General features: G+C 17.3%; 1 protein-coding gene across 1 annotated transcript, besides 15 other annotated features; it reads left to right on the forward strand. All coding sequences in view use genetic code 6, as the record gives it.

Annotated features, from left to right (window-relative positions):
* Positions 1-245: 245 nt before the first annotated feature.
* On the forward strand, positions 246-1,759 carry IMG5_107100 (hypothetical protein; the record flags this gene model as incomplete). Its single annotated transcript, XM_004034998.1, has 4 exons — positions 246-636; positions 683-1,175; positions 1,231-1,355; positions 1,412-1,759. Coding segments are annotated over 4 exons (1,356 nt in total), but the record flags the coding sequence as incomplete, so codon positions are not given.
* Positions 1,344-1,385: a microsatellite.
* Positions 1,358-1,401: a microsatellite.
* A 1-nt stretch (position 1,760) lies between the features above and the next one.
* Positions 1,761-1,799: a microsatellite.
* Positions 1,765-1,804: a microsatellite.
* Positions 1,805-3,966: 2,162 nt separating this feature from the next.
* Positions 3,967-3,991: a microsatellite.
* A 273-nt stretch (positions 3,992-4,264) lies between these two features.
* Positions 4,265-4,321: a microsatellite.
* Positions 4,322-7,873: 3,552 nt separating this feature from the next.
* Positions 7,874-7,938: a microsatellite.
* Positions 7,893-7,948: a microsatellite.
* Positions 7,897-7,945: a microsatellite.
* Positions 7,907-7,969: a microsatellite.
* A 1,816-nt stretch (positions 7,970-9,785) lies between these two features.
* Positions 9,786-9,824: a microsatellite.
* Positions 9,786-9,878: a microsatellite.
* Positions 9,824-9,924: a microsatellite.
* Positions 9,853-9,933: a microsatellite.
* A 396-nt stretch (positions 9,934-10,329) lies between these two features.
* Positions 10,330-10,362: a microsatellite.
* The last annotated feature ends 2,001 nt before the right edge of the window (positions 10,363-12,363 follow it).

Genomic DNA, 12,363 nt, shown 5'->3' on the forward strand with positions numbered 1-12,363 from the left:
TTTTATTTGAAAATATAAGAAGTTTTGGAAGAATAAAATTTAAAATTTGATGATGTATTTATGAAAGGAAAGGATTAGTAAATGAATTTAAATTAATTGGAGAAAATTTTATATAATTAATTAGAATTTCCTTAAAATTTTGAAAAGAAAATTATTTAAGATGCATTTGAAGATTTGGCTTTTGGAGGAGTTTATTTTGGTAAATATAGATTTTAGAATAAATATATGAAGTTTATTTAAAACAATTAAACTATAAGAGAAAAAAAAAAATCTAAAAGTGAAATTAAAAATAATGCTGTTTTATTTATTAATATAATAAAGAATTAAATGCTTTAAGAAAATTTAAAATTTGATGATGTCTTTTTAAATTAAAGATATGATAAAAAAAGTTTAGATTAGGTATTGTTAAAAAAACTTAATATTGATAGTTATAAAAAGTAAGAGATTTTTGATGATTTTTTTATGTTTTTTTTTGATAAAAACGACTAGATGTTTGATTGTGAGAAGTTTGAAAATTTCTATAATGAAATTTAGTAAAAAGTATTCGATTCTTTGTATTAGTTTCTTGATAATAATTATAAATAGTTTATTAAAAAGTGCAAATAAGTTGATAAATAGGAAATTACATCTAATTAAGTTATTTTAATTATTTATTTAATTAATATTTTATAATTTTTGTTAGTTTTTAGATATATTAAAAGAACTTGATTATGAAGAAAAAATAAATAAATATGAAATAGAATATTTTTGCAATTAAAAATATGTTTTTAAAGATCGAAAATATATAGAATTTAAGAAATTGATTTAAACAATATCCAAGAAATATAAAAAAGAGAAAGAGAAAAAAAAAGAAGATGAAAAAGAAAAAAAACGGGAAAAAACTAAATCAAAAGAACTTGAAAATAATAAAAATACTAAAAATAAATTTATTAAAAATAAAAAGAAAAAAAAAATATAAAAAAACATAATCGAAAACACTACAAAAATTATCATTAAAGATATTGAAAATTTCATGGATTAAAAAAATGTTGGAATTCGTTATATTTTTAAAAAGTTTGATAAAGACAATGATGAGTTTATTTCTTTTTAAGAATTCGAAAATTCTTTATAGGATTTTAAGTTTTTTCCTTCATTAAAAGAATATTCATCTTCTATTTTAAATGATATTATTGAATGTATTAATTTATATTTAAAATGCTTTATTTTTATTTTATTTATATAAAAAAATAGCTGTATTTGAAGAATTTGACTAAGATTAAGAAATGAGAATTACTTTAAATAATTTTATTAAAATAATTTAAAAAGATATTCCATATAAAGTTGATATTATACCATTATTAAATAAATTAAAATCAGTAAAAAAAATTAAAAATTAAAAAAAATTATTAATAATTAATAAAATAACAAAAAGAATATTGAGGGAAATTCAGAATAAGTATTATTAACGAAATTTAATGAAATAGATATAAATAAGGATTAATAATTAAGTTTTGAAGAATTTAAAAGATACGTAAAAGATTTAACAAAAAATAAAACAAACGACTAAGAAATTGAAGCTTTATTTAATTATTTTGTTTAAGAAAAGACTGATAATTTTATATTATTTCCTCGTTTTTAAAGTGTCATATTATAAAATCATATGAATTTCGAAAAAATCCGTGCAAAAATACTAGAATATTAAGAAAAGAACGAAAAGTCTTTAAAAACAATATATAATTAATATTCATCAAATAGTTCAATAAATATAAATTCACTTTCTGTAAAAAAATAAAATAAAAATTAAATAAAATAAAATAAAATAAAAAGATGTTTTTTAAATTTTTAAATTTCGATTTCACATTTGATTAACTAGATGAATTATTTACATTTTTAGATAGTAATTAAGATGGTAAAATATCATATGAAGAGTTCTATTAAGCAATAGAAAAAGGAGAAATTAATAATTATTAACTTTTGAAAAGAATTAGAAGACATTTAATAGCTTAAAAATGTGACATTAAAAATTAATTTTAAGTCCTAAGTGAGGGAAAGGGAAATATATAATTTTCTTAATTTAAAGAATTTATGAAAAAATGGAAAATGGATTTAAAGCCTATTGAAATAAATGCCATTTTTATGAATTATGGAAATAAAAATAATTAAGAATATTAGGAAACTATCATTTATGAGAAATTTTTGATAGATCTCTTGAATAATAAATATGATATATCTATTATAAAAAATAAAATAAATAAATATATAGAGTAAGAAAATATTAATATTTCTTAACTTTTTTATATTTTTTCTCACTAAAATGACTTTTTAAATCTTTTAGATTTCAAAGCTTTACTTGAGTTTACTGATGTTAAAATTCCTAAAGACGAAGTATGAAATATTTATATAATTTATTTTATTATATATATGTTTTTTCTATATGCATTAAAAAATAATTTATTTTTAATTTTAATTTTTTAAAAAATAAAGTTTTTAGAATCATTTAATGCTTTCGATATAAATTAAAGTGGAAAAATAAATAAAAATGAATTTGAAAGTATTATTTAAGGTCAAATGAGTATTTAAGAGTAAATAGATTTCAGTTAAATGTTAATAAATAATAATACTTGTAATAATAATCTTATAAATTGGAACGAATATTCTTAAATAATATCTAATAGAGAAAAATGTGATTCTAATGTAACAAATAATAATAATGATATTAATATAAAAAATGAAATAAAATAATCTATTTTAAACGACGATTAAGATACTAAAAGTAATTTAATTTTGGACCAAATAAAAAGTAAGACCTTCGAAAATAAAATTGATGCCCTTGTTTTTTTTACAGAATAAGATTTTAGTTATTCCTTTATTTTAGATTCAGAATAAAAATTTGGGGAAATATTGTATAAAATAGACGACAATTTTTCAAAAAATGAAAATAAAAGTTTAGAAAAATAACTTTTTTATGAATATTAAGAAGGAAATGAATAAAAAATGGCTTATTTTAATTTCCTTATACATATTTATCATAGTGGAATTTTCAAATTGTTATAAAAAGCTATTCTTTTAGACATCTAACATAAATAAATATGCGCGGAAGATTATTTTGCAGATTATGTACTTTAGAATAAATAATAAATGGATTGTACTAAGGATATTTTCAATAATTTTTTGAAAAAAAAGTTTAAAATTTAAGAAAAAGAGAAAGCTTTTATAGATAAGATATTCGAGAAAATTAGTAAAAATACAAATAAAATTTCCATTTAAGAATTTTGCGATTTTTTATTTATTCCTATTTATTATAATTCAGTATAAAATATTATGTATATTTATATATTTTTTAAAAAAGTATATAGATAAAGTAAATTAATTAGATAGTATTTTAACTTCAAAAGTAATATAAAAAATAAAAGCTGAATTAAAAAAAATAAATGTTTCTTTTTCGGAAACAATGGTTAGTTATTTAGATTATGCAAAAACCGATTATTAATACGAAAATTATGAAGTTTAGTAGTTATTATAAATTTTGAAAATAAACTTGAATTTTAAATAAATACAATCATTTTAAAATTAATTCGCTTTAAATGGTTATTTTTAAATTTTAGATTTAGCTTTATTATTAGATGATATTTAAGAGATTTTTAGAGTTTTGTTTCTAAATTTTTTATTTTCGGAAAGAAAATAAGGTATTTAAGATGCTATATAGCCTTTAAAATACTGGAATTTAGATAATTTGGAAGATTTTTTGAAAAAATATAATGTTGTTCTTGAATAAAAGAATCTTAGAAAACTATTTGAGAGTATTTTAGATAAATAATTAAATTACTAAGCAAGTGTAGACTCTATTTAAGATTTTTTGAAAGATTTACCAGTTTAAAAATTTGAAGAAAAGAGAAACGAAATAAAAAAAAAGTTAAATATGCTAAACGATTCACTAAAGGACAGTAAAAAATAGTCTGAAAATATAGAAAAAATATTCAAAGATTAAAATTAACATTCAAATTAACATTCAGAATACAAAAATTAAAAACAAAAAGAAGAAGAAAAAGTTTAAAATTAAATAAAAAAAAGGATTAATTAGAAGAAGAAAAATAAGAAAATTTAAAATAAATTTATCTTGAATTTTTTTAAAATAATCCATTTTAAATTTGCGATGAATTCTATACAAATAATCCATATTTAAATGAAAATGATTTTTTAAAAAAAAGCGAAGAAACTGTATTTAAAAATAAAAATGACAATTAATAATATGAGAAAATAAAAACTTTTTTTAAAATAATTTCATATAATAATAATAATAATAATAATAATAATAATAATAATAATAATAATAATAATAATAGGGTTCTTTACTAAAAATTTTTCGAGTTCTTTTAACAAAAAGAAAATATTAATTTCTAATTGCCTTTTTCAAAAGAAATAGAAATTGAACTTAATTGTCTATATAAATATATTAATAATTATAAGACTAATTATTAATTAAATTAATAAGAAATGTATAATGCTTTGTAAAAATTAGGTATTTAGTACAAAAATAAAAGTACTAATAATAATACATTTAGTTTAGATTAATTTATAGATTTTTACATAAATAATTGTCTTTTAGGAATTAAAATAGAAGATAGTATCAACTTTTTTTTAAAATCTGAATTTTAGAAAATACTAGGAAAGGCTAATATATCGTAATTAAATTAGATTTTTATAAATGCAGAAATTACTAATATTAAATAAAGTGAGATATCTGCTATTTTTCATTCTTAAAATCAATAATTAATCACTTATGATCATTTTTATGAAATCATTAATAATTATAAAGGAAATAATAAATAAATTATATCTGCTATATTTAAAGTCTAAAAATAAATATATAAATTTTGATATATTATAAAAAATATTTTTTTAAAAATATAGATTAAATATTCAAATAAGCATTCGCCTAAAGAATTAGTAGAAATATTTTAAAATTTGCCTGTTTAGTTTAGACTTTCTTTTATTCGCTAATAGCATGAACAGCTCAAAAATCTACCCTCATCAACATTAAAGCCTAAACTCAATTAATATCTATTATATGAAGACTTGAATTATTTAAATACTGAAGATGTAGAATTACCTTTTCTAAACAATAATCTTAATTCCGAATGTTTTCTTTCGGAGATCCAAATACAGTAGGCTGATGGATAACCTTTTGCAGATAAAAACGAATTCGCAATAGACAAAATTGGTCAAAGAAAAATTTACTTATGTCTATATGATAAAGAATAGAACCTTTTTTTAGGAAACACAGAATTTATTATTGCTTAATATAATTTATAAAATGAATAGAAATGGCTTTTTTAGGAAAACAATACTGTAATAATAAAACATCCACAAGATATCAAAAATATATATCTTTGTGTTGAATTTGTATTTACTTTTTAAAAATATTCGGCTAAAAAAAACTTAAGAAAACCCGATATGGAAATTTCTGTATCTTTTTCGTTAATCCCTTTATCTAATTTTTCCAAAAAAGGTCTTTTTTAATATCCTTTAAATGCTAATAATCCCCAAAATCCATAAAAAATTGTCCTTGAAAATTTTTAGAATTAAAAAAAGGGTTCTGGGGGTTGTTGTATTTCTTCCAAATAAAAAAATATTAATGCTCAAATATTTATTTAATAAAATAATTTTATAGGAAAATAAGAATGTAATACATTACCTAAGTTAATTATATTTAAAAAAAGTGCGTTACCCTTTTTAAAAAGTTATAGGGAATATTTCGCTCACAAAAGTATTTTGAATGGAAATATTAATTCAGAATTAGGATAAGATCACATTTTTAATACTTTTATGAAATGTTTGGATTGCCCTAATATAAGTGAGTAGTTATTTATTTTTTGGAATAATGAAATTCTGAAGAAATTCAGCAAAGTTTAGGAACTTAATAATGCTCTTGAAATTTGCATTAAGAATATTCAAATTTTATTTAATAATTGTTAGTATTGCTTCTAAAAAAAAGATCCAGCATAAAGCCTTTCTTGTGATAAAGATTTGATGAAATAAAGAAAAGAATTATTTTAAAATACACTTGAAAATATTAGAGTTATTCTTTGTTTAAAAGATGGTTAAATGTAATATTATTATTTTTAATATATTTATATATAAAAAAATAGATAAAATTAAAGATTATCTTAATTTAAAACACCTTTTAATGCTTATATCGATTAAGAAGATGAAGATGAAGAAGAATAATAAAATTAAATAATGATTGATTAATATTTTATTAGAAAATAAAAAATGTGAATAAATATATATATATATATTAATTATAATAAACATAAATAAATACACTGATTTTATATAAAAAAATTAAATATAAATTATATATTATTAGAAATAAATATAAGAATATACCAAATTTTGTAAACATTATAAATTCTAAAATATGTTTTTTTAAACGTTCTATACTTATTTTAAAATAAAAATTCATTTTCCTCCTGCCATTTTCTTTTCATTATTGAAATAACTATATACATAAGGATTTAAAATAATGCATTCGATTGGAAGTAAAGTAAAAATAAAAGTAGTTTAATAGAGCTATTTTTTAATCATTTTAATTAAAGAATTTCTAACAACAATATAAACAAAAATATACATAATAATTCCATAAGAAAACAAAACAAGTTAGGAGAAATTCAAATAATCAAAATAATTATTACTTTAAAATAAAATATAATAAGATAGTATATCAATAAGATCTCTTGCATAATAATATATCCTATCAAAATCTAAAAGATTGTATTCTTGGTGAAATTCAATATAACCAACATACATATATTATGGTAATGTGAGGGTTTTTTTAAAGATTTTTTATAAATTAATTAATTTATTAAATACATCAGTTAAAGTAAAAATTAAACCTTTACTAAATGCACCTTTAAAAACTTAATAGCAATCATTAACTGAAACAAATTTATTCAATTTAAAATTATAATTGGAAACATATTTTTCAAAAGAACCGAAATTCTCGAATATTTCGCAGGCATTAAATTTGATTGCTTGCTCATATATTTTCTTATATTCATCTAAATTATATCTATTCGTATCTTAAAAGTTTTATTCTGTATTAATAAGTTACTCAATTTAAGATCTTCCATTTGCATAGAATTATTATAGCGATTTATCTATTAAATTTATAGTTTTAGGAGCAAACTTGTAAGCTATTGAGTTTGCTCGTACATAGTTGGATGCAATATTGCAATTCAATGTAGTTCTTATTTTATATAGAAGTGTTAATTCGTTTAAATTGTTATTCAAATTTAAATAAAAATTATGGTTTATGATATAGTTTATTAAAGGATATAGAGAAAAAATAAGGAAAATTATGATACAATAAACTAGTAGAAAAATAGGAATTTTTTATATTTGATTGGTTTCTGAAATAATTTTTTATTTATTACATTATTATTTTTTATAAATTTTTAATTAAGATTTAGATAATCTTTAGTAAGTACGATTTTTTTTTTTTTAGTAATTAACAATTTCAGTATAAAATATTCTGTTTAGTTAAATATCCTTATATCTGTTAATTAAAAATTATAATAAATTAGGGTTAAATGAACATGCAAGCTTTAATATTTTCTATCTTTTGTTTTAAACTATAAAATAAATAGGCAAAATAACAAATATAATTCCAGCATTAACACCCTCAACTAAAAAAATACTAGTCATTAAAAAATTAGAGGTGTAAAGAAGACCTTCTTTTGTAATATCCATTGTTATCTAAGAAAATTCTTTTAGAATATTCATATAATCAAGAAAATTAGTGAAAATAAAAAATATAGAATTTAAATCTCCTTTATGAATAGAATAAATACTTAAATAATATGGTAATAATATAATAGAATCTCTTTAATTTTATATAAATAAATTATTAAATAAATATATATAAATATATATATATATATATATTTATATATATATTTATATAAATCTCCATATATATATTTTTATATTTTTACAATATTGTTAATTCAAATCCAATAGGCTTAAATACATCATTTGAATTTTAAAATAATATTTTTTTTTTATTTTATATTAAATACTAAAACGATTCATTTTTTTTTTACATTCTTTAAATTTATGAAATAAGTTTTCTTACTTCTTATTAACTTTTATCAGTCAATTCTTTTTATATTCTTTGAAATTATTTATCTGTTACTTTTTTTACAAAATCTAATGCTTATAAAGATTTAATTTATCCATTTTTCATTAATAATCCCATTATTTTTGCTTATGTATTAAATTCTTATATTTTTACTATTGTTATATAATGTTCTAATAAATAAGGAACTTATTTATATTTTTTTTTTAGTTTTATACAAAAATTAAATAATACCATTTGATAAATTTTCGAAATAATATTTTTATTATTAAAAACTAGTTTATACTTAAGCATAGCAAACACAAGTTAGAATAAATAAAACTGACATTGCGCAAAAACCTAAAATCCTAATATAGATAACTTCTATCGGATTTTATTTTCGAGTAATGATTTTATATATAGATTATTTTTTTGAAAAAAATTAAGAACTTCCTGACCTTACGGATTAATCATCTCTTACACTTTACCTTTATTCTTCGTCTATTTTTCTAATATCACTAGAATTTTTATTAGAAATATTATTATCATTCAATTCGTTTTTTTGTTAAATACTATCTTAATCTAATTCATCATTTTCGTCGCCATTTTCTTCTATATATTCTATTAAGTCTTTTTCATCTATTTATATTAAATTATCACTTAAAGTTTATATGTCTTTCTTAATCCAATCTTTTGTTTCTTATTTTTCTAATCTTTAATAATTTTTAATTAATTATACTAAACTCGGATTTTAAAAAATGTCTTTAGTGTTATTTACTGATAAAGTTTCTTATTTTACGGAATTTAAACCTGTTAAGTTTTATACAAATTAAATTTTTTTTAAGATTTTAGTGTTTGGTGATAAACAAGATAAAAAGTCTGTCTTTATTTTTTTTTATTTATATATTTTTTTTTAATTTTACTTCGCTTTAAACTAAATTAGTATATTCTTAAAATCTGGATGATTCTATATATTAATCTATTTGTATTTTTTCATCTAATAAATGTGCTTTTTCATCTAAAAGTATATTTTTATTATTTATAACGCTTGTATTAAAATTTTTATCTTAAAAATTATCAAATTTTATCTTAATTTTTTTTAAATATAAACAAAAAGTAAAATAAAAAAATACTTTATAAGAAGAAGATATCAAAGCGTCTGAATCTGTTTATAATTTAGTATTAATAAATTATTTTTAAATATTTTCTTTGATATCGTACATCTTATTTTTATACAACGGAACATAAATGTTAGTTTCATATTTTTTTTAGAGATTTTCTTTCAATGAAATTAAATGTTCATTAATTTTTAATTTATTATTTAATTTTCTTATTTTTGTTATTTCAATAATATATAACTTATCTTATTATTTGAGTTTACTTTTTAATATTAAAGGTATATAAGTTATTTCTAAAAAACTCATTTTAGACAAATTAAATTTTTTAAAATAATTATTAATTTCATATCCATTAAATTAAACATTAGATGAAAGAAAATCCATATCATCTTTATAAATAACAACTATAGATACATAAACTTAATCTCTTTTAAATAAATAATCTTTACATCCTTTAGAAGCCTCATATCCATCTAAACTATTTAGAAATTAGAAATCATTAATAAAAAACAATTAAGGAATAATGTTTTTAAATTAATACATTTTAAAAATTCTAGATAAAAAGGAATAAATAATAAAATTTATAAAAAAATTATAAAATTATAAAATATATATATATATATATATAAAATAAAAATATATATATATAATTATAAATTATAAAAATATTATATTATTTTATATAAATATATTTATATATTTATATATTTATTTATTCTTAATTATAAATTATTACTTTAATGATTAGTAATGCTCATATTTTCGTCAAATTATTTTATTAAACTTTATTTAATAATTTTAAGTACAATCAATATAGTTCAACTATTTATCACAAATAATATATTAATAATCATTATTAACAATTTAAATATACATTGAAATACCAAAATTGCACTATTCAATAAAATCTAATTTACATCTTTTAATTACAGGTTGTATGAAACCATTAGAATTTTTTATAAAATAAAAATATTCTCCTAATTAAATAGGTAACATATCTGCTTCTTCTACCAAAGAGTCAAGTTACAAAATCAGATTTTAGACTAAAAAATCTGGAGTAATAACATAAAAAGGTTATCCTATAACTTAATCAATATCATATCCAATAACTCTTTTTATAGATGTGCTTGTTTTATAGATTTGCTTATTAGATAAAGATATAAAAATAATAAATGATTATTATTAAAATAAATCTAATTAAACATCCTATTTATATAAATTTTATTTCATTACATTCTTAGACATATTTAAGAATTATTTTTTATTTCTTTTGGAAAAATCAAAATATTCAATATATATTTACAACAAATATTATGTTTAGGGATGTTTTGGGCAAATATTGATTAATCTAATAATTTTTTTATAAATATTTTATTTAGAAATAATACATTTATTTCCTTGTTTTTATAAGTCATCTAAATTTATATAGTCATTACATAAAAATTAGTAAAACTCTTATCTTAATTATAATGCTTTTTATATTTATTTTTTTGTTTCTAATTATAAATAATCATACTCTATTATATAGGAAATCCCCAATCTTTAATTTTAGTATTCAGGTTAATCAAAAAAAAATTTGAATTTATTATATGTTTAAGATAGTAAAATATAGACAATTTATTAGGTTTATAACGAAGATTTTTCATTCACAAATTATTTAATATAAAATATTTGGGTAAACGATTTAGCAGGATTATTAGCTATTTATGTAAGAAAACTCATATACAGAGCCCTTATTTCCAAAAGAATGCCTTCTTTTTAATTATGTGTAATATATTTTTGGAATAAATTGTTTAAATATTCAATAAGGAATTATTTCCGATATTTATGCCCATTAATTTATTATATATTTAGGTTATTTTGGGAATTTTTAAATTTAAAACAAAAACATTGCTCTTAATTACATTTCATTAAATGATTTGCGTAAAGATTTTCAAAAGAAACTCCTTGTCCATTTTTCATATAATCTTCTATTGCGATGTTAAATAAAGGAATTAAAGAGCGAACGTATAAACTAAATTTTTCAACTTTTAAATTATTTATATCAAAATTTATTAATTTTTAACAAATTTTTGATTATAAGAGAAAACCCAATTAATAGGAAATTGGAAGAGTTATTAGAAAAGTAAAAAAAAAGAAATTTTTAAATCAATATTTAAATATAAAATACTAATCAAACTATTAATTATTTAAATTGTACAAACTTCACTATGTAAAAATTAAATTTCTAAATAGAAAAAAGGATAATCATATAAAAAAGATAAAAGCTTTATTAAATTAAAAAAAAACTAAATCCATAATTATATCTAAAGCTTACCAAATTTATCTATAAAAAGTATTATTATTTCAAACAATATAGAAATCCATTTATATTTATTTTTACTACTTTGAGCCAAATAATCACTTTCTATTAATGAATAATCGAATTCATTTAATAATATTAAAATTTAAATTAAAAAAGATTAAATTAATATAATTATTGAAATAACAATATATTCCTTATTAAAAATGCCATCCAAACTTAATTATATGAAAGGAATTAATAATAAATATTAATATGTTTGATAAAAAATCGAAAAAATTTAATCCATCTGCTTATAATTTGTTTTTTACTTTTTACTATCTACAGTGTGCCAAAGCAAAAAACGCAATAAAATGTAAAAAATTAAAAATGTATTTAAGAAAAACACAAAAAGTATTTTAATTTAAAAATTCTAGAATATTAATTAAGGTTTTTTTGAATATAAAATTACATTTCAAAAGTTATCTAATAAAGTGTCTTTTTTTTTTAGAAAGATAAGTTAAAATATATTATCTATTTGAATACTTATTAATTATATTTAATTCCATAATATTAAAAATAATGAAAATTTTAAGTTTCTATTAAATGCTTTTAATATTAAAGACATTTATGTAATATAAAATAATTTGCTTTTATAAGTAAAGCTTATATTTTCTTTAGTATTAATTTATTTATATATTTACATATTTTTTTGTTTTTATAAATTTTGTTTATTGCCTGTATAAATAAAAATTAAAATAAGTTAAAGATAATTTAAAATTTTAATAATAAATTAGTAATTTAATTTAAATTAAAATAAAAATTATATAATAAATAAATTTTATTTAATTAAATATATGGATAAT

The sequence above is a fragment of the Ichthyophthirius multifiliis genome (genome assembly GCF_000220395.1).
Source record: "Ichthyophthirius multifiliis unplaced genomic scaffold scaff_1120509250884, whole genome shotgun sequence".
Taxonomy (NCBI): domain Eukaryota; phylum Ciliophora; class Oligohymenophorea; order Hymenostomatida; genus Ichthyophthirius; species Ichthyophthirius multifiliis.